Source organism: Caenorhabditis elegans, chromosome X (assembly GCF_000002985.6).
Source record: "Caenorhabditis elegans chromosome X".
Lineage (NCBI taxonomy): Eukaryota > Metazoa > Nematoda > Chromadorea > Rhabditida > Rhabditidae > Caenorhabditis > Caenorhabditis elegans.
In genome coordinates, this window is record NC_003284.9 from 13,446,359 (window position 1) to 13,472,152 (window position 25,794).

The 25,794-nt window shown below is 34.9% G+C and overlaps 7 protein-coding genes and 8 non-coding genes across 16 annotated transcripts; 5 read left to right on the forward strand and 10 right to left on the reverse strand.

Annotated features, from left to right (window-relative positions):
• Window positions 1-359: 359 nt before the first annotated feature.
• On the forward strand, window positions 360-1,872 carry set-8 (SET domain-containing protein; the record flags this gene model as incomplete). The annotated part of the gene is made up of 2 exons (NM_001373556.1): window positions 360-1,369; window positions 1,659-1,872. 2 exons carry the CDS (start codon window positions 360-362, stop codon window positions 1,870-1,872), a joined length of 1,224 nt encoding a protein of 407 aa, NP_001359546.1.
• A 24-nt stretch (window positions 1,873-1,896) lies between these two features.
• F02D10.12 lies at window positions 1,897-1,946 on the reverse strand. The gene has a single exon (NR_072408.1). It is a non-coding gene; the product is annotated as an Unclassified non-coding RNA F02D10.12 (non-coding RNA).
• A 364-nt stretch (window positions 1,947-2,310) lies between these two features.
• On the reverse strand, window positions 2,311-2,400 carry F02D10.11. The gene has a single exon (NR_072409.1). It is a non-coding gene; the product is annotated as an Unclassified non-coding RNA F02D10.11 (non-coding RNA).
• rte-5 lies at window positions 2,319-2,390 on the forward strand. Its single transcript has one exon. It is a non-coding gene; the product is annotated as a tRNA-Glu (tRNA).
• A 114-nt stretch (window positions 2,401-2,514) lies between the features above and the next one.
• F02D10.t2 lies at window positions 2,515-2,596 on the reverse strand. The gene has a single exon. It is a non-coding gene; the product is annotated as a tRNA-Ser (tRNA).
• Window positions 2,597-3,227: 631 nt separating this feature from the next.
• F02D10.6 (Protein TEX261) lies at window positions 3,228-5,320 on the reverse strand. The gene is made up of 4 exons (NM_077841.2): window positions 5,260-5,320; window positions 4,038-4,214; window positions 3,866-3,991; window positions 3,228-3,540 (listed from the first exon to the last, which is right to left on the reverse strand). The coding sequence occupies exons 1-4, from the start codon at window positions 5,311-5,313 to the stop codon at window positions 3,298-3,300; spliced, it is 600 nt and encodes a 199-aa protein (NP_510242.1). The 5' UTR covers window positions 5,314-5,320; the 3' UTR covers window positions 3,228-3,297.
• Window positions 5,321-6,308: 988 nt separating this feature from the next.
• On the reverse strand, window positions 6,309-10,184 carry flr-1 (amiloride-sensitive sodium channel family protein). The gene is made up of 17 exons (NM_077842.5): window positions 10,116-10,184; window positions 9,289-9,408; window positions 9,011-9,083; window positions 8,807-8,925; window positions 8,644-8,762; window positions 8,488-8,595; window positions 8,349-8,443; window positions 8,166-8,305; window positions 8,047-8,118; window positions 7,732-7,885; window positions 7,559-7,685; window positions 7,339-7,474; window positions 7,128-7,292; window positions 6,996-7,079; window positions 6,747-6,832; window positions 6,495-6,653; window positions 6,309-6,447 (listed from the first exon to the last, which is right to left on the reverse strand). Exons 1-17 carry the CDS (start codon window positions 10,173-10,175, stop codon window positions 6,348-6,350), a joined length of 1,917 nt encoding a protein of 638 aa, NP_510243.1. The 5' UTR covers window positions 10,176-10,184; the 3' UTR covers window positions 6,309-6,347.
• 21ur-14382 lies at window positions 8,400-8,420 on the forward strand. Its single transcript, NR_072410.1, has one exon.
• 21ur-10601 lies at window positions 8,428-8,448 on the reverse strand. Its single transcript, NR_072411.1, has one exon.
• Window positions 10,185-10,530: 346 nt separating the features above from the next.
• On the reverse strand, window positions 10,531-16,261 carry F02D10.3 (Ssl1 domain-containing protein; the record flags this gene model as incomplete). Its single annotated transcript, NM_077844.4, has 17 exons — window positions 10,531-10,629; window positions 10,677-10,721; window positions 11,146-11,208; window positions 11,249-11,332; window positions 11,490-11,549; window positions 12,101-12,184; window positions 12,342-12,401; window positions 12,751-12,804; window positions 12,921-12,959; window positions 13,033-13,089; window positions 14,252-14,341; window positions 14,753-14,818; window positions 14,891-14,950; window positions 15,002-15,040; window positions 15,270-15,330; window positions 15,478-15,540; window positions 16,251-16,261. The coding sequence occupies 17 exons, from the start codon at window positions 16,259-16,261 to the stop codon at window positions 10,531-10,533; spliced, it is 1,035 nt and encodes a 344-aa protein (NP_510245.4).
• Window positions 16,262-16,309: 48 nt separating this feature from the next.
• On the reverse strand, window positions 16,310-17,535 carry F02D10.2 (Transposase; the record flags this gene model as incomplete). Its single annotated transcript, NM_077845.2, has 2 exons — window positions 16,310-16,429; window positions 17,500-17,535. The coding sequence occupies 2 exons, from the start codon at window positions 17,533-17,535 to the stop codon at window positions 16,310-16,312; spliced, it is 156 nt and encodes a 51-aa protein (NP_510246.2).
• Window positions 17,536-20,284: 2,749 nt separating this feature from the next.
• col-183 (Nematode cuticle collagen N-terminal domain-containing protein) lies at window positions 20,285-21,406 on the reverse strand. The gene is made up of 2 exons (NM_077846.3): window positions 21,211-21,406; window positions 20,285-21,161 (listed from the first exon to the last, which is right to left on the reverse strand). The coding sequence occupies exons 1-2, from the start codon at window positions 21,376-21,378 to the stop codon at window positions 20,379-20,381; spliced, it is 951 nt and encodes a 316-aa protein (NP_510247.1). The 5' UTR covers window positions 21,379-21,406; the 3' UTR covers window positions 20,285-20,378.
• On the forward strand, window positions 21,283-21,462 carry F02D10.10. The gene has a single exon (NR_072412.1). It is a non-coding gene; the product is annotated as an Unclassified non-coding RNA F02D10.10 (non-coding RNA).
• Window positions 21,463-23,096: 1,634 nt separating this feature from the next.
• col-184 (Nematode cuticle collagen N-terminal domain-containing protein) lies at window positions 23,097-24,051 on the forward strand (the record flags this gene model as incomplete). 2 transcript variants are annotated; one of them, NM_001270293.3, is made up of 2 exons in its annotated part: window positions 23,097-23,246; window positions 23,293-24,051. In NM_001270293.3, the coding sequence occupies 2 exons, from the start codon at window positions 23,097-23,099 to the stop codon at window positions 24,016-24,018; spliced, it is 876 nt and encodes a 291-aa protein (NP_001257222.1). The 2 variants fall into 2 exon arrangements, with proteins under 2 accessions (NP_001257222.1, NP_001257223.1); NM_001270294.3 differs by having other exon boundaries at window positions 23,112-23,246; window positions 23,293-24,018.
• Window positions 24,052-25,701: 1,650 nt separating this feature from the next.
• F15A2.13 lies at window positions 25,702-25,766 on the reverse strand. Its single transcript, NR_072413.1, has one exon. It is a non-coding gene; the product is annotated as an Unclassified non-coding RNA F15A2.13 (non-coding RNA).
• Between the last annotated feature and the right edge of the window lie 28 nt (window positions 25,767-25,794).

A 25,794-nucleotide genomic window follows, 5' to 3' on the forward strand; every position in this document is an offset into this window, starting at 1 on the left:
ACCAAAAAATTAATTGAAAAAATATATTATCCAGCATCTACGACATATAGGCAAAACTGGAAATTACAACTTAATTTTTTTAAAATTCCTCTTTAAACTACTTTTTCTCTGAAATTTTAAACCCCCCACAAAAAACTTTTGTGATCTTTTGGCACAGCAGTGAGTGAACCTTTAGAAACAATAAAATATTTGGGTTCTTCAACTTTTATTTAACAACATTATTCAAGAAAATAATAATTTAAATTCATATATGATTTAACTCATGTTTGATTTTGCATTCATCATGTTTATTTTTTCAGACTGCCCGCCCCATCAAACGATCACCACAGTATTCCGCTTTAAAGCAGAACGATGGATGCATGATGTGTCCAGATCATATTTGTGAGATATGTTTTACGGAAGGATTTGAAAGTTCTGCAACACTCGGGAATCTGCTACACGAGCAGTCGACGATTCGTGCTTTTCATAGTAGTTGTATGCCGGCTGGATACACAGAGAAAAATGCCGGAGTTGTCTCATTGAACCCTAGAATTCAAGAGTTTCTTGGAACTCATTTTCCGGCTTGCGGCACTTGCGGAACATCTACGCCCCCAATGATCAAATGCTCTGGATGTGTGCATTCATTTCACAGGGCATGTTTCCCGATGAAGCTCACAGAAGAGAGCAAGTCCCACTGCGAGTCTTGCGTTTTTGACATTCGAATGCGTATTGGCGATGAAGTATTAACTGAAAAAGATGAGATATTTTGCTCAGGAGTCATTGAAGACTGGAATCAAAACCACTTTGCAAAACAAGATGAAAACTTTGGGAAAGAAGGATTCGCCTCAATTTTGTTTGATGGAGTAGGTTCTCGGCAAATCCTTCCAATCAACTCTTTGTTTAGACCATATTCAAGAGTTACGAATATCATTTTTCATTCCATAAAATCAATGTATAACGGACATCCTCAAGAATTGGAAAACCTGAAGTCAATGCTCCAGAAAATCGAGAGTCAGCGTCCTCCTGTGAGCCGACCCATTCCCAAGTTCCAGAGCATTTCCATTTTCCACAGCACAATCAAGGAGCTCCTTTGTCATGACGACGATTTTCTCCCAAATGTGAAAACCTGCGAAGACCTTCTTCTGAAGTTTGAGAAGAACAAGGGATATGGTGTGTTTGCGACAAAAATTTTGGAAAATGGATGTGTGATTGGTCAATATTGCGGAGAATACATTTCTGAAAAGGAAAAAGCACGAAGAGACGCTTTGGCAAAAGTTTGCAACGACAAAGAATGCAAGTTCTACAGTTTCCAAGTAAAACTCGAGCTTCTCAATGAGCTTCAAGCTCAAAAGGTTTATGTGGATGGGTCTTCGGTTAAAAATATCACTGCGTGAGTTTTTAAATTTGTGTTTTTAAGGTTTTACAAATTTGCACAGAAAAGTCGGAAAATATAAAAATGTTCTACGTTAGAAATAATAGAGTTATCACAGAAGAGAAATAAAAAATCAAAGGTGAAATTTCATTAATATATATATATACATATAATTTCTATTAATTTAATCTTAGATGTTTTATTAGTTTTTCGAAAATATGTAACAGACATTTTTATGGATACTAATTTTTAAAGAACTAATAAATGCTATAAAGTTTGAGACGAAAAAATGTATGCAGATTTTCAGAATTCTCAATACGTCTTGTGAGCCCAATTGCACAGCAATCGTGGAAGAGATATCAATTCAGAATATTAGAATCGAATACATTGTGATCAAAACTAAACGTACTATCAAAGTTGGTGAAGAACTAACAATCAATTACAAGTGGAACAGCTCATTCAAATGCTTTTGTGGATCGGAGAAGTGCAAATCGCCCTGGAAGCCATCGGATTGGCAGTGAAAAATTTTGACTGATAAGTCGAAGCTATATATATATATATATATATATATATATATATATATATATATATATATTGCACTAATCAATTCATATCTTTTTTGTGAAATTCTTGCCGATCTTTCATTTTCCCGTTCTCAAATCGCCTGCTAATTTTAATTTCTATTATTATATTCATACGACATATTTGGATAGTGTTATATTTGTATTATTTGTAATTTTCATATAGTGAGTATTTAATGGCATTTTCCAATATTATTCTTTTTTTTTATTAATATATTTTCCTTTCGTTAAAAAAAGTTCAAATAAATAGAAGTGAGTTTAAAAGAGCTGCGTATTCATAAATGTGATAATTTTTTTTGAAAATACTGGTTTTTTTGAGTAACATATTGCGTTCTCATGATTTTCGGTATTTGTTATATACTCTAGTGCAATCTTCACTTTTCATCTCCGTTGTGGTCTAGTGGTTAGGATTTATGGCTCTCACCCATAAGGCCGGGGTTCGATTCCCCGCAACGGAATACATTTTTCGAATTCTGGAAACAAAGTTGTGAACTTCGTTTTTTGTCAGCTAAAATATCACAAAAACATGTGACGAAAATAATTTTCAACCAGAAACAACTATTTTGGACGGCAAAAAAGATTCGATCAGGATGAGATTCGAACTCACGCGGGGAAACCCCAATGGATTAGCAGTCCATCGCCTTAACCACTCGGCCACCTGATCACATCGAGGCAAGCACGAAATTGTGTACAAATTGCAGCGCCCTTTTCTTCTCTTCTCTCCGCTACTTGTTTTTCTCTGCGTCTGAAGAGAGTTATGAGGCGGGCGGAGGGGACGCCCCCTCGTACACAACAGAATCTCAAAAAATAAAAATTCAAAACATTTAGTTAGCTAGAGGAATCTGTTTATCATTAGATGAATTAAATTATCGTCTATCTAGAAAACTATTAGGGTGTTCGATAAGTTTTTTCGTTTTTTCTCAATTTTGATTTTTTCTTAAATATTTTTTTGTGATTACATAGTAGTCAGTGAGTAGTGAAAAATGTATAAATACCAACCAGTTCCAGCAACTTCCAGACTGCATCATCTGCCTTCGAGTGGAAATGTTAGTGTTTCATGCAGTTGTAAAACTTTTGTCTCAGCTATGATCTGAGACATGTCTATGTATTTCATTTTGCCCCGTCACAAAGTTATTTGTTCAATGATAATCTTATTTGAAAAAGTTTATAGAACGCATTGTAGTCAGACATTTGTTTTGCACGAAATTTGCTCCAGCTCAGTTTTTTTTTCAATATCTCAGTTGCAATGTTGCATTTTTTAGTCAGACAAGTTCGGGTACATTTTTGAGCATTATAAGACACATACACGTATTTATTCACACGTAATTTGAACCACATTCAATACATTCTTTGGAAATCAATAAATTAAACAATGAGACGTTCGCTCAATTTGTTAGTTGGAGTAACGACTGGGAAAAGAACATCTTCGAGAGCAGAGTAATAACCATCCGAATCGTCAAGCTTTTCTTCGTTAAGGATACACTCCTTTCGAATCGTCTCGCAAGCAACACTGGTGAATGGGTAAATGGGGGAGTTGTGCATAGGCCCAGTGCCACGGGATCCACACTTTTGGAGTGAAATCACAATCCACGTAGTGGGGTAATCCATCTGACATTATGAATTTTAGAGTAAGATAATGAAAAACTTATCAATATTTCTATTTTTTTAATTGATAGATGCATGTAAGTCGTTTTAACGTCTTCAATGTATTTAAACTTAATTCATAACTACTAACTTGTTAAAAATGTCTACTATTTATGATTTTCACTCAAAATGTTTAGCGGAGAAAACTGTATAATCGACATTCTTTGGCTACATTTAAAAAATGTTTTTTAAAACTTTCAGCACCATTTGAATGAATTCTATCAATTCTTAAAAACTATATACTTTATCAATCTTTGTTTCAATGTAAGCTACAATCTTTTGACCTCACCTGTTTGTACGAAATTCCATAAACCGTGTAGGTAAACTCAAACAAAAAGTACAGAGAGATGTGGAACGGAACGATCATATATCCCAACGTATAGAGAATGTAGACATTGTAGCACATGTGGAGAAGCTGAAGTAAGTTATCTTTTTTAAAACCTAGATAGTTGCTAGCTCACTCTGAATCCGGCACGATAGATGGCAAAGTTGAGAGTTTTGCAAAACACAGATAAAAACAAGGCGATCAGAAGATGGAACATCCAAATATTGTAAATGAAATTTTCAACGGGATTAATGAACAAGTAGCTAATCCAGACGATAACCATTTCGACAGTGAGGAAGAAGAGAAGGGTGATCTGGAAAAAATTTGATTTATAACGAATGTTGTTTTGTTTTGCTTTGAAAAAATGACCAACAGATGAATAACATACAGTGCTGGCCAAAAAGATATCCACTTTCAGTTTTTTGACGATTTCGATATTTTTTCCAATGGGCATAACTTCAAAACTAGGAAAAGTACCAAAAAATTTTCAACTGGTAAAATGTAGCTCGTGATCAGGCCTATGTATTTTTACATGTTGCAATTATTCATCCATCACATGGCAAGTAATAAAGCGGCGGGCATCTCGTGAGTCCGTTTTTGACGATGATTACTAAGACGACTGTAACTCAAGAAACATATTTTTAATGAAAGGTTTGAGAAAGTAACAAAATGTTTATTTAATTTTTCATTGTTTGAACATATCAACTTTGTCCTAAAACCTCCATTTAAAAAAATGTGTGCGCTGAAACTAGTGTCTCATTAGACACTGTTTAGAGGCTTTGTTCAAAAATCAGGTTTCTTGGATTGAAAATCTTTTTCCGACAATTTTTGTGAAGAACTGATGTTGTTATTATATTTGAACTACATATTAACCAATAAACAGAATTCAGAAAAAAAAATCTACTATTTTTGAGACATGAGCTCGAGATTACTCTACACTTCTCTTCTTTAAACTCTCTTGTCTTTTTCAATGGAGGTTTCAGGACGAAGTTAGTATGTTCAAACAATAAAAAATTATATAAACATCGTGTTACTTTCTAAAAACCTTCCATTAAAAATATGTTTCTCGAGTTACAGTCGTTTTAGTAATCATCATCAAAAGCGGACTCACGAGATGTCGGCCGCTTTATCACTTGCCATGTTTTGGGTGAATAATTTAATCATGTAAAAATACATAGGCCTGATCACGAGCTACATTTTACCAGTTGAAACTTTTTTGATAGCTTTCCTAGTTTTGGAGTTATGCTCAATGGAAAAAATATCGAAATCATCAAAAAACAGAAAGTGGATATCTTTTTGGCCAGCACTGTATATACACATTTCTCAAAGTGTTAGTTTGGAAGTGAAAATCTGCTTACCTCCATCTTGCTTTCCCTGCTGATTTCTGGAAGCTTGTCAATGAAACTTGCCATATTGAGTCTGAAATGTGAAAATTAAACTATTTTAATATTTCTTAAACATGCCACCGCGATAATAGACAGCGGTAATAAAAATTATAATTTGAAAGTAACAGAAAACTGTGAAAAATTCTTATTCAACAATGAATGAAGCAATAAAACTTGTTTCAGCGAAACTACTAATAAATTAATCACAAATGCAACAACACACAAAATAGTGTACACCAATGTGGTCCGCTCGAAAAAAAAAAAAAAACAAAAAATGGCGCGTTCTCTATAGAGCGCGTTTACTTATTTTGGTGTCAATGGGGGAATTATGAGATGGTGGCGGATATTCGTATGTATTGGTGTAATTGTAAACCAAAATGAACCCAATAAATTAACATTTTCAGCAAAATCTAAACGCCACACAAAGGTTAAAATTGCGGATTATCTCACAATCTTTTTTCGTAACACGTTGTTATCATCGTTCAATTCATAGTGACATTGCACCACTTTCATTTTGTTGTTCAAAATGCTCTGAAAATTAGTTTAATACTTTTTAAAGATTAACTTTGCAAGTTTCAAATGTTAAAGGCATAACTTTTTTATGTTCTGATAATTCCTTGAAGATTTAACAATTTAAACATAACTAAGTTCAAATAACACTTTTTCATAAACCTGAGTGTGAATGTTTTCTATTTCCGGGTATACTTTTAGGGACTTACATCAATAATTATTTCACTGAATAATTTTGAATTTGAACTTTTTTTAAAATCAAAATAAAGTTTCGAGAAAATGAACACTTGCGTGTTGGACTTAACGGTAAATAATATTCTGTTTGAGTTCAACTGAGAACCACCACGTTGAACAAAAAATTGAATCAAAATAATTTTAAGATTTTGGAGAAAAACTTTTATATCCAGATCCCTTCTTTCTGATTGTCAGCCATTTTTCAGTCAAATTAAATTTTACCCGGATGATGGAAATATGGACCGCTTAGTGATAAAAATTGGGTAAAAGAGTAAAGACAGATTGAATATCATATTTTATTTTTGACAGTAATGCATTCAAATTAATTGTGATTTGAATATGGAGGATGTTGAAACTTTTCGAGATTGATGTGCTGGTTGAGCAGGATCTGACTGCTGGCTTGCGAAACTCAGTTTTCTGAAATTTGAAATTTTAAAAATTCTAAATAAACCCCCTCAATATACCTGGTCAGCATTGACGGCGTAGTTGAAGTACTGCATCTTCGGATTGGCGACTTTGGAGGCATAAGAGAAGTCCCACTTTCAACGGTGTCGTGATTTGGTTGAAGAGGAATACCAATAGCAGACACTTTTCTGCCTAGTTGACCATAGCTAATTGATTGCCTAGAAAAAATAATTTAATAGTATCAAATTTGAAACAAATTTACGTTAGGTTTACAATCTCTAATGGTACTTGCAATTAATTAATTTGTGTACCTGTTGTGTCTGGAGAGTGGTGATAAAAGTTGAGATGGAATACTGACGGATCCGCGGGATGCAGCTGATAAATCCCCGCCACGAATCTTAAAATTTTTAGTTTGTTTTATTCACGGTGGGCTAATGATTCTTTAAATTTTTAAATTTTCAAAAACATGTGTTTATTTGGTAGTTTTTTGAGACATATTATTGTGATAAAAATCGCTTAACTCCTAAAATTAAATCTCAATGACTTAAGAGCTTACTTACCATACGACTATTTCTTCGATCCAAATGAATATGAATTGAGTTACCAGATAATTTTCGATCGGCTCCGGGGAACCTTGATGGCTTCTGAATAACTTTTATTACCAAACAATAACTACATCCTTAATTACAAACCTGGTCGTCCATATCATCATTCCTTCCATTTTGAATGATAACAATACTTTCTGATCTCTCCTTCTCCTCCTCAGCAACTGCATCCACGAATTGTTGCTGCCTAGTTGAGTTTACAGTTCCCCAGACTGATTTGAAGAGGTAAATGAAAATTTCAAGAAGGGTGACCTAAAAAAATTTCAATAGTTGGTTTATTGAAATTTATTGCACTTACCGTACTCATACCCAAGAATAGACCCATGCTACCTGCTATGTTGGACAATAAGTCTGCAGTTTGCAGTTGTTTTTGTTGTTCGATCCGTTCATACGCAACATGTGAAAAATAAAGGCTCACATGAGAAATGTCGGACCTGAAATAACTAGCTTACGAAAAAAATATTTCAGACGTTGAAAAAGATGGAAATAGATAAATTTAACAAAATCTGTTAACTTACTCTACTTTTGAACTGCTCAACCCTCGGCTTCTTCCATCCAAGTCTGAATAACTATTTGTTACGTCAAACTCTAACATATTACATTCTGACGGACAATCACATTCGTCTTCCCAACGGTTATCAAGGCCTGGAAATTGGCTTTCAGAGGAATGCTAACTGAAATTTTAACTTACCTCGAACTTTCCGGAAGCATTGTTGAATTTGGTATGGAGTACAAATTGTATCATTAGAACCGCTTTCTCTAGCAGAATACGCCAACGGTGAGCACCCACACAAGTTGCGAACTTTTCGAAGTTTGCAGTCAATTTCACAGTGAGTTGCAGTGTACTGCAAAATTAAGTTGAGTTTGGTTATTTTTGAATTCTTGTAAGTGTATTCTCTCGAAATCCCCAACTGGCGCTACTGTTGCTTTAAAATTACAAAAAAGTTATTTTTGCAATCCTTCAGAAAATCAATTTTAAAAAGTGTTAAAAAGTAGCCAGACTTACCGGAACATCTGTATCATTTCTATTCCACCCTTTTGAGCAGGATCCCCAATTTGCTTTGTCTAGGAGAGATATCTGTAAATTTCACGGTCAATCTCTCTATTTTTAAAATGTTAACTCACATTTTTCATGGATATTGCCGCATGTAATTGCGAGTCAGGGGACACGGCTACTCCATAGGAGTTGATTTTTGGATATTTCTCCGATTCGTGCACCATGATCAGGAATCCCCTGTCTGGCTCAAAATCTAGTGAATCAGCGTCTTAAATCTTTGTTTATATCTCATCATTTAACAAATAACATACGATCATCTATTTCATTGTTCCCATTTAAGACAAATTCCCAACCAAAACCATTTCCACTATACCACTGTCTGTATTTTTTATTTACATTCGACAGTCTGAAATATTTTTTAAAGTTTTAATTATTGTTTTTACAACTTGCCTGAAACATACTCCAACCTCTGTCATTTCAGTTGTTACATGTTCACAACAGTTATGTAGCTTTTCCCTGCCAAAACTACACGAGATAAATGTTTCTTCACAAGATTTGCTGAAATTTCGAAGTGTTTTTGGTTTTTGTGTTGATTAAAGTATATACCTGACAGATTTTAAAAAGTTTTTGACATTGAATTCCTGCTTTGTAAGTTCTTGATAATTATTCATAATTTCTAAAAATTGCTCTTCACCGAGTTTGGTGGATTTGTGTTCTGAAGTTGTCTGAAATTGAGGAAAGGTCAATATTATACATTTTCCAATCGTACAATTTCATCGAAATATCCAAAAATGTAGGTCCATGTTGATTTTGAGATGTTCAGTTCTTCAAGCTTTGTGGTGTTCAGAGGGTTTAAATTGCAAATTGTAACTTCAGGAAATAGAAGGCCTAAAACATCGTTATTGCAGTCCAGAAAAATTTATAAGTTCAGCTGTTTTTTTTTGTTTTTTTTTAAATTCAATAAAATTCAAACCATTCATTGGAACAATTGTGTTGGTTTGGAATAAAGTTGGTTTTGCATGATAGCCCAGTAGAAGGTAACCACTCTGAAAAACGCGAGATGAATAAATTTCGAAAAGTTTTCCAAACTGGATTTTTGAGATTTACCTGAGGCATACATGAGGCATGTTTCAGATCAAAACTATAAAAATATTTCATTATCTTATTACTTTCCGATTGAGACTGTAATATCCAAAATCTCATCCACACATATTTTTCGAAAGTTTAATTTTCGATCGCCAAAAAACTTACATGAATCATAAACAAAGATAAACAGGATAACACCACTACAACCCAGAAAATGCGTGACGGCCAAGTGTTCGAATTGTATATTCTCACAAGTCCGTGATATGTTGTGAGCCCTGAGAACTCCTGAAAACTGAGTTGTATGTAAAGTGAACTAGTGTCATTTTGGAATATTGTTTTACAAAGGACAATTTTTCATATTGAAGGGTAGCGCCAGTGGGGAAAGTTTTAAGAACTACTACTTTTGTGCCAAAATGGTCGAATATCATAATAAAAACAATTTTAAATTTTAAAAATTTATTTAAATTCACTGTCAAATTACTCAGATTACTCAATTACTCAGTTTTTCCACTTTTAATTTTGGTTACCGACCAAAAAAAAATCCTACATTTTTATAATGTGATTTTGTTTAAATTATTTCTATTAAAACATTGTAAGGGTCAGAACATGCGACATTGCTTTGGATTTCCTCAAAAGCGCACATTTTTTTCAAAAATTTTTGCAATTTGCAATAACTTTGACCGGAAATTTTGAAAAATCAAAAAGTTTTTGGAGTGTTTTATTATGATATCTGGGCATTTTGAATCATTCTAAAAGTATTTAGACAAAATCCCCACTGGTGCGCGCTACTCCACCTTTGAGATTATCAACTATTCAAAACATACCAAAAAAATCAGTATTATTTTAAAAACTGTTTCATAATTCAAACAAACTCGAGTTTGTTTAAGTGTTTTTTTTCTGTATTTTCCGATTATTTTACACTTTTGGATTAATTTCCAAAAATTATTACCAAAAGTTGTAGGCCAGAATTAAGCAACAAAAACCTCACTCACCTTTGTTTCATAGTCATACAGCTGTAAATAAATTCTTTCACTTTCCGTCTCCGTTTCCATGTCTTAATTCTAATTAAATAAAGTATATTGAAGAAAAAGTCAAATATTGAGAATTAAAAATCGATTATACGTAATTATGTCTTGCGTCTTTGCCCTCTCGTGTTGCAGTCTACTCTTATCAGTTTTTTCATAGTCGCCCGAGAGAAATTATATATATTTTTTTTCAAACTTTTTTGCGTTTCAAAATTTCACTTTTAAGAGTAACTTTTATTAATAAAAACTGTTGATAAAAAATTAATTATTTAATAAATGTAAAACCAAAAAAAAAACTCCCAAACATTAAAAAATAACAATAGTTAACAATCGAAACAATTTGCTTTATGAGCTTGTGCCCTCGATAAATCCAAAGGAGAAGTTAAAATCCCATTGTCTCCAAAAATAAGATTGCGTCGTTCACTTTCTTTTGCGGGTTCGAATTTTTGTTGGTCAAAAGCACTTTAACATTTTCCAGAGTCTTAAAAAAAGTGGTGATTAGCTTTTAAATTGTAAACAAAAACTTACTACTCTGAGGACTTGTTTCTCATCGAAGGTTTTCTTCGAAGATGTCTGGAAAGAAAACTTGCTTTGATTGCTTCGATTCTAATTAAATTTGATTTAAGTGGCCTAAAAATACTAAATTTTATAATGAGAATCTTCAAAAATAAATTTAAAACTTCATGCAAAATTTTCAGAAAATATATTTAATTTGGTTAACCTTTGAATTTTGCTTGCCCTTAACTTAAAGAATTTTAATGTTGCCCATGTAACTTCAAAACCTCTTCAAATTCAAGTAACAATAGTTGGTCCTCAAATTGGAATAACTCTTAAAAGTCTAATAATAACTACTGCTGCTCAAAATCTTATTTGGCATTGAAGTTTTTTACAATTTTAGACTGTCATCAATTTTTTGAGAACACGCATAATAAAATGCAGTGTTCACCGGCTATTTTAGGTTAAAAGTACATTACATTTTTCACAGCATTTTATTCACCTGATTCTCAGATACAGCTTTGGAAGTGCTTAGTGCCGAGGTTCCCGGCGAGTTTGAATCTTTCTGAAACTGGTGTAAAATTAGAATTTTGGCACAAACTTACCGGTTGCAAAGAAGTTCCAATGTTCTGATTAGAAGTTCCATTTGTGACAATGGCAGTTGGTACTTGCTTTCCGAAGAATTTTGGCTATGAAAATGCATTTAAAGTAGGGTTGGAATTTTTATTCGGATTTTTAGAACATAAAAAAATTGTTCAAAGAAGATACCTCCAGAATAAATATTCTCGAAAAATTGATTAGCTAAATAATCATGTGAGAATCACGGAGAAAAAGTTAAAAACTTACTGGGGCAGCACTTTTTGATGGGCCACTACAATCTCTATCCGTTTTCGATTCACCATTTTTCTGAAAAAAATCTTTTCGGCAGGGCATGATTATGCTTACATGGCAATCTGTTATAATACATCTGTGGTAAAAAAGTTGTCAGAAAATTTTTCTGATAACCTAGGCTGCCTTCCACATAAGCAAACAAGAAAATTTGTTCAAAATTATACGGGGTACGTTAAAAATGTATTTTTTAACAGATTATTTTGGGGGTTTTTATTATATATTTTCCCAAATTAAACAATTTTCACAAATCAAACTGTATAAAAAACTCCAGGTTGAAAAACAATTCAAGAAAATGACTCTGTCCAAAATTTTTTTAAACTTACATTCCACTGCTCAAACTTATTGTAAAGTTTAATAAATTCTGACATTCGGCTGTCAAAGCTTTGACCTTGAAAATGCACAAACTGTACAAGCAAATTTTTGAGAACTTTTATGTTGATATTTGGTTATTTTAGCATCATATACCTAAATAGGGTTTGACCATATGTACTTCTCAAAATTTTTTTTGATAATATTATTCATTACTGTCCGTTTTTTTTTGTTTTTTTTGTTGCTAGCAAACTTACCGGTTGCGAAGAAACTCCAATGTTATGGTTGGAAGTTCCATTTGTGACAATAGCAGTTGGTACTTGTCTTCCGAAAGATTTTGGCTATAAAATTTCATTCGAAATAGAGTCGGAATTTTTTTTTTCGGATTTTTAAAACATTTAAAGATTATATTTTTTAGAAAAAAACCTCGAAAACAAATGTTCTCGAAAGTTTTTTTAAACTCAATATCCATGAAACGTAAAAAATTCCTAAACTTACCGGGACAGCACTTTTTGATGGGCCACAACAATCTCTATCCGTTTTCGATTCACCATTGTTCTGGAAAATAAACATGTCGGTAAGGCATGAGGATTCTTACATGGCAACCTATTATAATACATCAGTGGTAAAAAAGTTATCAGAAAATTTTTCTGATTACCTAGGCTGCCTTACACATAAGCATACAAGAAAATTTGTTCAAAATTATACGGGGTACGTTAAAAATGTATTTTTTAACAGATTATTTTGGGGTTTTTATATTTTCCCAAATTAAACAGTTTTCACTAGGCCTGTTAGAAAGGATTTATTTTTCAGCAGGACGTCCTCCGCGGCAGGACGAGAACGATGGACGTTCTAACTCGTCCTTTTTAACAGCCCTAGAGAATAGAAAAAACCAACTAATACTCACAATACTTTTGTATTCTGTACGACTGTTGTTTTCTGATACATGGTCACCATACCGCTGAAAAGTTTTGATTATTGTTTAATTTTTAGATGAGCTGCATATTTTTTCAATTATTTAAAAGAGGGAATGAAAGAGGGACGGCAAATTTTCGACACTTTTTTCTTTTAACTCACTTGACTGAGGTGTTCCCGTTTTGAACTTTGATCAACCGTCTGAAAATACCGTTGATAAAATTTTGAATCGAGTTATAAAATTGCTATCATTTGAATTTACATAACTACTTACATCGTACTGTTCGGTATATCGTCCACCATTTTCCTGTCTACCAGGAGTGTCGTAAGCCTGGAACTTCAAACATGGAAAGAGTAATATAATGTAAGTTTTATATAGATTACAAAATTAACCTGAGTAATCCGTTCATATATTTGGAAAAAAAACATTTTGGCACTTCGCACACGGGAAAATGTTTTTATGACTTTATCACGGCCTCTCTCAATTTCAAATAAAATATTTATTTCCCGTGAGAAAATGTCTCTGCGTCGACCAAGAGATCGACTCAATCGAAGCTCTTCTGAATGATTTTCTTGAAGAAATGAAACACGCGTTCCCAGAAGAAATTGTGACTACAAAGCTTCATCTCCTCACATGTCACTTGATTCCGTATATGAGAGAGCATCGTAAATGAGGAAGATCGTCTGAACAAGCCATAGAGCATTTTCATGCTGTCATCAATAACCTCAAAACGCACTATGCTCCAGTTCGTAATCTGGTTGACAGAGCAAGTCTTATGATCGAAGATCTCGCCATTAGAAATTGGATGCATGATACTGGTGCTCAGATAGAACTTTAGTGGTATTAACGTTATTCTATCAATAAATATAAATTATCCAATTATTCAAATATTTGTTTTAATTTTTAATATTCACGTGAAAGTGAGATTGAGAGAGTGTGAGAGAAAACGAGAAAAAATAAAATAATTGAAATTGAGAGAGGCCGTGCTTTATGGGTTCTAGGTAAGTTGTTTACAATTGAAATACTTACTGGTACTTGTGTATTATACCGTACTCCGGCCCAAAAAGCTTAACAGTTTTGGAAAAATTCACTTGACCTTTTTTTCCTATATTAGGCTTACAAATAGGAATTATGTTTTTCAAAGCTTAAAAATGTTCATCGATTTCATTTTTCAATCATAACAACATTTTTGAAAGAAATTAATAAAAAACGTATTGGAACATAGTTGTGGGGCAGGTAAACTACAAAAGTACATATTTACAATTTCTTTTTGCTTGAAACTATTGATAAGATGGGTTTGAAAATTCTCTGCTGGAGCGCGAGAAAAATGTCCTAAAAAATTTTTTTCAAATTAATTGCCACCCTGTAAATATTTTTTCTTTCTATGACTATTGTTCCACATCCAAACAAAAAAATTAGAAAATATTAATTCCCGCATAGTATCACTTGTTTGGCCAAATGTGAGTACAAGACTAAAAAAGGATACACTTACTTCTTTTCGGCTACTGCTTTGGACGGATCGATCCACTTTGTATTCGTTTATCGGACCATTGTCTTCGTACCTCTCATTTCTTCTATCTGACTGAAATGAGTAAATGAATGCTTTTGATGCTTATATATTTGTTACAATGTTTGAAATTTTTGAAAAAAAACTGATTGCAATAACTATGTATTTTTTAATAGATTTTTAAATTGACTTTATCAACTACAATATTTTCATGTGCCGACTATTTTGCGAGTTTTCAGAAAAAACATCAACTCATTATATTTTTCTCACTGAAAATGGAAGGTCATTCTAGTTACTGTATAACCGTCGAGGTATAATTCTATGTATTACCTGGCGAAAAATCAAAAGGTTTTTTTTTTAACTTTTTGAGTTCTTCTCTACTACGTAGTAGGTCAAGTGATCTAGAAAACTGCAAAGTTAAAAATCAATTCAGAAAGTACACATTTTTGGACGTTGCCATTATTACTAGTATTTAAAATCACTCACGTAATACTGCCCGGAATATCGTCCACTGCGATATTCATTGTCCTGGTACTCATAATCGAAAAAAGTCTGAAACAAAACCAATATCTTTTAGTTTACACTACTTTAATTACGAAATTCCACTTTTTTTCTGAAACCTACATTGTTCGCATGACGACCATAATTTTGCAAAGGTTCTTGTCTCTTGAACCCGCCGAGATTCTGAAATTTGCTACTGACTCACAAGAAGATTCACAAGACTACTATACTTACCTCATATTTTTGTCCTTCATGACGACTCTCTGATCGTGCCTGAAGTTATTAATTGTGAATATATTTGGGTTCAATGAAAAACAGAACTGTTTCAATAATTTTTATTTTACTAATTTTTTTTGTATCATTCAAACGAGAAAAAAATTTCTCTCTTTTTGTACAGCGAGTAAAATGTTCTAAAAAGCTGCAAAATCGGAAATAAATTCAGATCTTATGTATTACATTTTTAAAAAACTGTCAGTTTTGTTAATATTTTCAAACCACTTACATCATATTCTCCGGAGTATTGCTCATGCGGTTGATGGTCTTGATAACGTCGTGCCGTTAGTCTGAAACATTTGAAACAAAATCATAATTTTCCAATAACAATATTTTAAAAAACTGTTTCCAAATTGTTATTTGTTTCAATCACGTCAAACGACTGATTATCGCAAGAACTTGATAGTTTAGCAATTACATATTATTAAATTACTCACATCATAATGACCGGAGTATTGTCCTCGCTGTTGATTTTGCTGGCCTCGAGCATTGCCGTCAGTCTGAAACATTTGGAACAAAATCACCATTTTCCAGTTTAATATATTAGGTTGGCGGGAAACTCCTGTCCTAATTTTTATTCATGTCATTGTGGACTGAATATCAATTTTGGTGATTAGACACTCCTAGTGATTGATAAGCAGAAAAAAGTCTTTGCAGTATATAACCCCCATCCCCTCCCTCTCTCTCTCGGTCAGAGTTCACTTGCGATGATTTTACCTATAGGTATACCTCAATTCTTGTTCGGCATGTTCTGTTATACATGCTCCTGGCGCACACCATAATGAAGGATTCGAAAACTCTTCTGATGAAAGTTTTTATTTATGGACATGCTCCCTCGTATAAAACCATACAGAGATGATTTGATCGTTTCGGAAAAAGCGATTTTTCTTAGATTGAAAAAGTATGATCTGTTGTGTCCGTGAGAATAATAGTAGTTAGTCGAAACCACGATTTATTGATGAGGTTAAATCGGGAATAAGTATATAACAACAAAATAAGTTCAGTTCTATTTACACGTGTTGATGCCCTATTGAGAAATAAATGATTGAAAAATAGGACAGGACTTTCCCGCCAGCCTAATACATATACGTAAACATTTGTTGCATAACTATAATATCCAGAATGTTTTAACCACGTCTAACAATTCATTGCCAGAGAAACGGAAATTCCCTCTAAACCACAAAATTCCACATTTATTTTGGAAACCTACCTTTGTTTCATAACGACGACTATTCATCGGATAGTCTTCGTATTTGTACTCATCTGTTCTTACTGAAGGCTTACCCCCGAAAGTGTTGGGCTCTTCGAAACGTCGATTTGCCTGAATATACTTACATTTCCATCGAAAGCTTGTCCTGTGCCAAATCGAACTTGTTTTGGACGATTTCGCTGAAAAATTAAACAATGTAACAACTGCCAGTGAAAATTGATTTTGAAAATATTGTAACATTTTTCAAAAAAAAAAAACGTTTAATAGTCAAATGATTTGCAGATTTCAAAATAATTGACACTTTAATTGAGCTCTGTACAACTCGACTTATCATCAAAAAAGTACAAGCGTGAATCTTTCTGGTGTCAAACTTTACCCGCATAGCAAACCAATCTATTATAATAAAGTAGAAATAAAACTGTATTGATTTGAAACAAAATATACTCTTCTCCGAAAGAGCCAGGTTGGATATCAAAAGCGTCCACTGCACAAGGATTAAAAAAGTATTCGATGCCTTTTTTGTTCTAACTCCCTAGATTCCTAGTTTCTCTGCCTCGGATTTCAGCTTTGGATTATGTGTTTGATTTTCGTCGGCTCATGAAAAGGGGAAACATACGACTTGAATCTTTTGAAGCTGATTTTGCAAGCTTCACAATCGAAGAGGTAATGAAACAAGGTTGAAAACTGGCAGAGTAATATATATTTTTAGGCTTCGGCTTGGCTAGGCTTGGCTTAGGTTTAGGCTTAGGCTTAGTCTTAGGCTAAATGTGTAACAAGAGAAAAAGAGAAAAAGGTACTTGTGTAGGTTTATGTTATTATTCAGTGGGAAAAAATTGCATATCGACAGTCACGCCACAACGGTTTCATTTCCCCTTGAGAGAACACGGAGCATCTTTCTGTGGAGCCATACATCTTCTCTTCATGCGGTTTTCTTTTTTTTTTGAGTTATGGTTTTTGATATGGCGAGCAACAGAGCCCACCTAAAAATGAAAGTTATGAAAAAATAAAAGGTGAACCACAATTCTGTGTTTTTAGGCTTAGGAAATATAATTTTTTAATCTTAAAGAGGAGAAATTGTTTAATTAATTCTCAATTCTCAGAAATTCCTTTAAAAATATTCGGAAAAAAACTATTATACGACAAAAATCAGGAGAAATGGGGCACTCCGAAGTCCGGTTCGAAAAATCCCAAACAACCGGCCGAAAAAAACCAAAAAAGTTTAAAAAAATAGTTTGCCGAAAATACTCACGTTATCTTTTTTTCCTCCAAGAAGGTTGGAATACATTTCTTGAAGTTATTGATCCCTGAAAAATATATCGTTTTGCAAGTAGAAACAGATCTCCACAAACACAAAAATACAAATTCAAAAATAATGATAAATTTATGCATGTAGAAAAACTGTCGTCCTCGACGTTTTTTATTCTTTCGGGGTGATAAAATGTCAACCGAGGTGCGAGCCTTTTGCATAAAAAACGGTCCTTTTTATTAATGTGATAATGTGAATACTGTACCTTTGTTGGCGCCCACAACACTGGTCACATCAATATAATACACATCGGTAGGTGTGGAATTTATGATTTTTATGAGCCTACTCGGCGTTTGCCGCCAGCTTCCTACCCAAGGCTTCGCAACTTCTTACCCAAGCCTTGCCCAAAAATAAAAACATTTATAAGGAGTTGCCAAGACTTGGGTAAACCTTGGGCAAGAGTTGGGCGCCGCCTCAAAAATGAAAAAAGTCGTCGACTGCTTCGTCGTCTCGAGGCGTCGCCCAAGTCTTACCGAAGTCTTACCCATTTTGCCTATTTCTTAGCCAATTTATACCTGTGTGTTGAACTTTAATCGCATTTCCCGTTGTGCCGAAGTCTTACCTGCTGAGCCATGATGGTCGCGCGAAAAGATGCACACTAGTAATAATATATGGTACTCATATTCTGATAGATATTTTTGAGGAAGTACCAGACATATCTGATTGATACGGTATTCTCACATACCTTATTTCATTTGTTTTCAAGTGTGCCCCCTAATGATTCTAAGTACAGAATTTACAGAATTACTGTAATTCATGTTTGTTTCTTGTCTTTCAATTTTATAAAAGTTTACATTTCAAAGGAACAGTTCAGTCTTTAAAAAAATTCAAAATTTGATGCATAGGATTGACTGATTATTATTTGACTATTGGACTGACTAGGAGAAGAATCATCCTGAAGATAACTTTTCTTTTTATTTTTAGATAAATTATTTGGTTTATTAGACAAAATGGCAATAAAAATCAGACTTTGTTCGTACATTTTTTAAAAACGTTAGCCATCAGAGAAAAATATTTAGAATTTGCCTTTGAAGGGACAAGTTTTCCTGTGAATTCTTTCAATTACATTGAAATTCCTCTATTTTAAATACAAATTAATTAAGAGACAAAGTGTCGATTTACGCTAAACATTGCGCATGCGGGATTTCGGAATCTTGTTCGTTCTTTACATCTTCAAACTTGGGTAAGAAGTTGGCAAAACTTGGCTAAGACTTGGGCAGAACTCGGGCGAGGGAGTTTACACTAGAATTGGTGAAGTTGGGTAAGACTTGGGCATACTCTGGGTTAGAAGTTGGCAAGAGTTGGGTAAGAAGCTGAAAAGGCCCAAACTTGGGGAAGAAGCTGCCGGGAATTGCCGAGTAGCCAGAAACGGAAAGAAAAAATAGAAAAAAAAATAAGTAAGGACCCGTTAATTTGAGAGCAGAGAACAGTTCGGGGATGATTGTTGGAAAACACTTTGTGGAGCCTGAACTTATTTTGGCTTTTTCGAGGTTTGAAAGGAATTTCATTTTTATTACATTTTTAAAATTATGACTGGCGATGTGCGAAAAACGAGAAAGAAACGTCTCTGAGTATTCACAAGCTGAGTCCCGATTTCTTTTGGTGTTTGGTTTTATAAATACCAAAATAAATTGATGAAACATATGGAATCTTTGTAGGATTTTTCCAAAATTTCCAACAAAACATTTTTGAATGGTAAAATTTGAACAATAATAGGTTTTTTTCATGCTTACAGCTGGACCAAAAATTAGTATTGATAGAAAGCAACAGAATGTAAAAAAACGTGAGAGTACTTTTTTCCACGCATGCATTTTTATTTTCATTTTTAGGTGGGCTCTGTTGCTCGCCATATCAAAAACCGTAAATCAAAAAAAAAAACGCATGAAGAGAAGATGTATGTCTCCACAGAAAGATGCTCCGTGTTCTCTCAAGGGGAAATGAAACCGTTGTGGCGTGACTGTCGATATGCAATTTTTTTCCCACTGAATAAAAACACAATCGTTTCGTGACAAGCACCAACCATTGAAGAACTACAAAAATGGCCAACTTCGTTTAGCAGGAAGAAAATGTAAATGTTTACATTATACAGAGTGGCCCATGAATATGCGGACCGCAATTCGCGCTAATAAAATCTGATTTGATATTCAAAGATATGCCGTGGAGCTGATAAGGGAATTGTGTCGGAATGTTGTAGGATTACTGTAAGATTATTGTTGTAGCCTGGAAAATTTTGAGCTTCGAACTTATTAAAAGGCAGTGGGTTGAGTTGATGTGGTGATATACTTGTACCGAAGGCGTAAAGTGGAAGTTTTTTTTTTTCAATCCTTTTCCTTTTCCTTTTTAAAATTTCATAATTTTTTTCGCTATTGTTCAGAAAAAAAACCATGCATACATTTCTGAATGTTTTTGAATATTTTTTATGCACGTTGGTAATCAGAATCCTCTCGGTACACATCGATAATGTTCTCGTTACTCACATTCTCCCTGGTTTATTGAAATCAAACTGTATCAGTTACATACTACTGTCTGTAATACCGTCCGCAATATTCATTGTCTTTGCGTATCAAGCCGGAATGCTGAAACACCAATTAATGAGAACAAATTCTCAAAAAATTCAAAAGTAGGCCGAAAAAAAATTCAATTATTAGTCAGTTTAGCAGAGTTCCTTTGAAATTCACTTAAAAATTTTTTGAACTGGGATACATAAAAAAACAATTTAAGAGAGCAGAAATCGTTTATGTTCATAGAAATTGACATAGGTATATGCGAGTTCAGACTCGAAAGCCGACTCAAGCAGAAAATGCAGCAACAATCCATCGTGCTTAACGACGACGAGTTCCATCCTCGAAGAAGATTCCTCCATCGATAGCGCAGTACTTTGGACAGATTCCTTTTTCTCCTTCTCCTCCTGGGTTTCCTGGAGGTCCTGCTGTTCCTGGATTTCCATCACTTCCGGGTTGTCCAGCAGGTCCTGGTGGTCCCTTTGGTCCTGGTCCTCCAGCAGATCCACTTCCACTTTGTCCGTCTGGTCCCGCTGGTCCGGCTGGTCCAGGTGGTCCTGCAGGTCCTGGTCCAGCTTCTCCTCCAGCACTGCTTGCTCCATCTTGTCCTGGCCCTCCTGGCTGTCCTGGTTGTCCATCGTTTCCAGGTGGTCCTGCTGGTCCTGGTGGTCCAGCTGGTCCTGGTCCTGATGGTCCAGCTGGGGATCCTGCTGGTCCTGGGCCTCCTGGCTCTCCTGGAGTTCCATCTGGTCCTGGTGGTCCTGGAGGTCCAGCTGGGCATGGTTGGCATGGTGGTGGTGTAGATGGCTCGCAGGGAGCTGCTGCACCCTTTCCAGAAGCTCCTGGATTTCCTGGTGCACCAGGTTTTCCTGGGGTTCCTGGCTTTCCTGGTCTTCCTCCTGGTCCTGGTGGACCTGGGTTACAGCATCCTGTACACCCACCGCCTCCACCAGCAGCTTCTCCACCTCCACCGCCTCCTCCTCCTCCAGCGCCGTATCCTCCACCTCCTCCTGCTCCTCCAGCTGATGCATAAGCCTGTCTGGCAGTTCTGTTATGGGTCACTTCCATATCCCTGATATCAGACCACATATCGTGAACTGATCCCTGAAAAAAGGCCCGATTAGGAAAACAAAATATCTGTAAATGTGTATACCTTGCAGTACATAGATTCCTTTTGAACTTGAATTTTTGTATTCTGCACATAATTGTACAGCAGGGGCAAGGTGAAGCAAAGTGAAACAGCAGCAATGCAAGAGAAGGCAACTGCCGAGTAGGCAATGAAGCGATAGGTACGAAGCTTAAGATCCACGTGAGACTCCATGGTTGACTGGTTGCTGTTGCTGAATGCAGACCAGTGATGTGATGATATGGCTCCAGTGACTCGTCTTTTTATACCATTTCCACTTGTTGTTTATTCCGAGAACCAGTTATGAACAACAGGCATCCATCCTCCCTTCTCTTCTGTTCATACAGTGGCGTTGCAAGAGACATTTGGTTCCACATACATTATTGTCATTTTCCTGTGGTTTCTGTAATTGTTACCAATTGGTTAGCGGTTCTGATTCGTGTTTGTGTTATCTTAGTCATGTTTCGTATAATTTTACATGGAAGTTCAAGTGGAATCAGTATTTTCAGTATAAACTAGTTATTTTAAGAAGAATGAAAATTGAATTGTTAAAATCAATAAAGATTCGCAAACAAAGGTTATTCATTTTTTTATAAATTGAAACTAGTAAGAAATTTAGTGGATCTATGCAAATTTGATGGGTTTTGCCAAACTCTCTTCATTCAGAACACAGTTATTAAAGCATTTTTTAAACAAACTCCCGTATGCAAATACAAATTTTCCTATGTAATTTCAGGAAAAACTTTCCAAAAACACCTTAAAATTTTGGTTATGATTATTTTTTTACCCCTTGACATAAACAATTCCAAAACATTCTCAATTCTGATTTTACAATATGACTTCCGAAGGTTTTAGAATTTTTAATAAGACCTTTCACAATCAAGGCAACTTCAAAAGAATTTAGGTTTGAGTTTAATACTGCAATTTTACAAAATATATTTTTATGGATTCATTTTCAAATTTTAGAGTACAAAAACGGATATAAAATTTAAACGACTTTGAAAACGTACAATTAACTTTTTTTGGGATTTCAGATCATATGTAAATGTTTTTTTTATTAGTTGACCATTTTTCACATTTTCTTGATTTACTGAACGCTTTTTAAACAACTACTTCATTTTGTTCATCACATTTTGTTTTCTTCAAAGTTCTACCTTCTAGCTCCAAATCTTCCGGTAGTTGTCAAAAAGTTTCGACGATAAGGGTTCCTTGTCGTAATATTTGCAATTCACATGACAAATTTTCAACGAAAATTTGAATGCTCCAGGCTTGTGGAAGCTGAGACTGTTAAAACATTACTTTTTGGGACAAACAAGGGTCATTGTTTTTTTTTGCGCAATCATTACGTTGTCTGTAGCAATATCTCTAAAATGTGTTGTATCTGAAATATCTATACTTTAAAAAAATTGCTGCTGCAAAGTTAGTACAAAGCTAGTACAAATAACAATTAGTTATTCATGCAACGCTTCTACTAAAGCTACAGCGATTATTCGAAGTATGGCAGTAAGATTTAGTTGAGTAATCAGTCTAACACGTCTTCCCTTCTCTCAATTTCTTATTCGTCTGTTCCGTTTCCAAAGGTTTAAAGAGAAAGTTGTATCTTAATTGCATCGCAACCACGTCAAGAACAGTAACTGCGTTGTCTTCATCAAACTTTTTTATTTTCTTATTGCGCAATTCTGGAAACAAGGAACTGATAACAGAAGAGATAGAGAGTAGACCAGAGAAAGTTACAATCCTTCAAACTTTTTTTCAACAGAATCCAGCCTTTCTCTCTCAAATTGATAAGACCAGTGTGACCAAACCCCTTGGATTTCCTATAAAAGGACAATGATGATACAAGGTTATTCGTCGACCGTTCGGTTAACTCTTCGTTGAAGGTTTGCGATTTTTGTTTAATTGTTTTCTCAATAATGAATTTGTTTCAGATGTCGTACGCGGTTGCAGTCACAAGTGCTGCATCAATTGTTGCCACTGGCATGTTGCTCATTTCCGTTGGAAATATTATCTCGGACTTGAATAATTTGCAATTAGAGATTACCGATGGAATGAATGATTTCAAGGTTTAATCTGAATAGATTGTATATAACCAATGAATATTATTTCCAGATGAAGTCCGATGAGACATGGTCTCGCATCCTCTCCCTTCACGTCAACCCAACTGGCGAGACCGCTGCCCCACCAAACTTCAAGACTCTTTTCGGACGTCACAAGCGTGACAACAGCCAATGCCACTGCGGACTTCAGTCTCAAGGATGCCCAGACGGGCCACCAGGAGCTCGTGGACCACAAGGAGCGCCAGGACTTCCAGGAGCTCCAGGAGTTGATGGAAAGCCAGGAGTCGACGGAAAATCTCTCACATATGTTCACGCCGCAGAGGCTGATTGCATTCCATGCCCAGGAGGAGAGGCTGGACCACCTGGACCAGATGGAGAGCCAGGAGTCCGAGGACCAAATGGACCACCAGGACCAAACGGACATCCAGGACAACCAGGAAGACCAGGACCAGCCGGACCAGCTGGGCCAGAAGGAAAAGACGGACCAGTTGGACCACATGGACCAGCCGGACCAGCCGGACCACGCGGAACTCGCCACTCCGCCGGAGTACCAGGAAAACCAGGAGATGTCGGACCATGCGGACCAGAAGGACCAAAGGGAGCCCCAGGAACTCCAGGAAAGAACGGAGCTCCAGGAGATCGTGGATTTGGTGGACAACCAGGAGTTCCAGGAGAGCCAGGAGAGGATGGTACTCCAGGAGAACCAGGTGCCGATGGTGCTCCAGGAGACGATGCCGGATATTGCGCATGCCCAGGAAGAACCATGTTCGAGGCCTGAAATGGTCAAATCCAATAAACAATTTATCATTCATTTAGTGTTCTTGTTTGGCAAACTGGTTTCAGGGAAAGTGAGGGGGTTGTGTCATCGAAATGAAATGAAAAAATAACATTACAAAGGGAAGATCAGTGTGATCTAACAAAGAGATGATAAGGAACGATTGGAAAGTGTAATGTCTTTTTTCATGGATGGATGATAAGAACGAGCGTTTTAAAACGTTCGAGGAACAGTGAAAGATTGGAACGGGTTTAAAGTTGAGTTGGGTTGGTATGATAAAGTTTTAAATTCCTTTAAACACTTTAAGTAAATCAGATTTTTTTGCGGAAATGAGAAGATTTGCAGAAATATATCGAACGGTGTTTCAAAATCATATTTTTCTAAAAGCAATGCAAATGTTTTTTTTCTGGTGAGAAAGTATATCGTACTGTAAAATAAAACTGTTTTCGTTCGTAAACGGCTAATCAAGCATGCTGAAAAAACAGTTATACGAAATGATTGATATGAAACACAAATAATACATCTCAGTGGCATTTATTTCAAAAGTCGCCACGTAGCAAACTTTGGTTTGTAAACAATTATGTAGCTCTCGATTGTGTATTTTCAACTACGAACCTGATTTTCCACATCACAAAAAAAACACCAGATTATGGGGCTAATGTTTTGTTGTCGAATATATGTTTTTTAATTGAAAGCATATGTTAAAGTTCAGTTATCAAACATTTGATAGCATTTTGCAATAGATCTGCACTTTTTGAATCATTGCCTGATTTAATAGTAAAGTTTTCTTGACATATAATTTATGAAAAAGTAATGACATATTAATAAAAGAGTTTTAGTGGTTTTTGCTCAATAAAAACTAAAAATGGATTCAAACAACCAAATCTCATAACGAGACTTCTCAATAAAACTCCAAAACTGTTTCGTGGCAAAACTAAAAATTTTATAATTGGATTTAAAAAATTAAGACAGATGGTACAAAACCATGATGAAAAAATTACAGATTTTAATTCAGAAATTCAATCAATTTTTTTCAAAATTGTCACCCGACATAAAAAGTTTAGTCATCTAAAGCAATTTTCAGACTATTAAAGTAAAAACCCAACAACTACTACTGCCTCTTTAACAGGTAGATGCAACCATTTTCAAGATGTCTGTTGTTGTATATGTTACTTCAATTTTGAAATAACATATTTCTGGATGAAAATATTTTTTAAACCCAAATTCTAATTATATTTTTTTTATTTCAGGAGAACAAAAACAAGTCCATCTTTTGTTAGATTTCCAAAAAAAAAACCAAAAAAACAACACGAACAACAAAAACACAAATGTCTTCAAACTCATTGAACAAAGTCATACATATTCAATTAACTGCAAAATTGTCAATATTTTCCATCAAAGTTAAGCAAATAGGCACGGAAACTTTCCCAACTGATACTAATGGAAGATTGATAAGAAACCACGTAGTTTCGAATTCAATTCATTTTTCTCAGAGAAAAAGTACCGAACAACATATTTTAAAGCTGGATCAGTTAAAAAAACTACATTAAACCATTCGAGTTTTTTTTTTCCATTTCTTTTTCACTCTCTATTTTTCATTATACTTCCTGCCATTCAGCAATGTTTGCCGTTTTTTAGCCGTGTTACTCGCTCACACTCCCCTTTCCCCTCTATTCCTCTCTCTTCCGCTTATTTACTCAAACTGTTCTCTTGGTTATTGGTCGGCTATTCATATGATGTCAATCCTGAAACTCTAGCTTTAATTCCTTTTTTTTACGA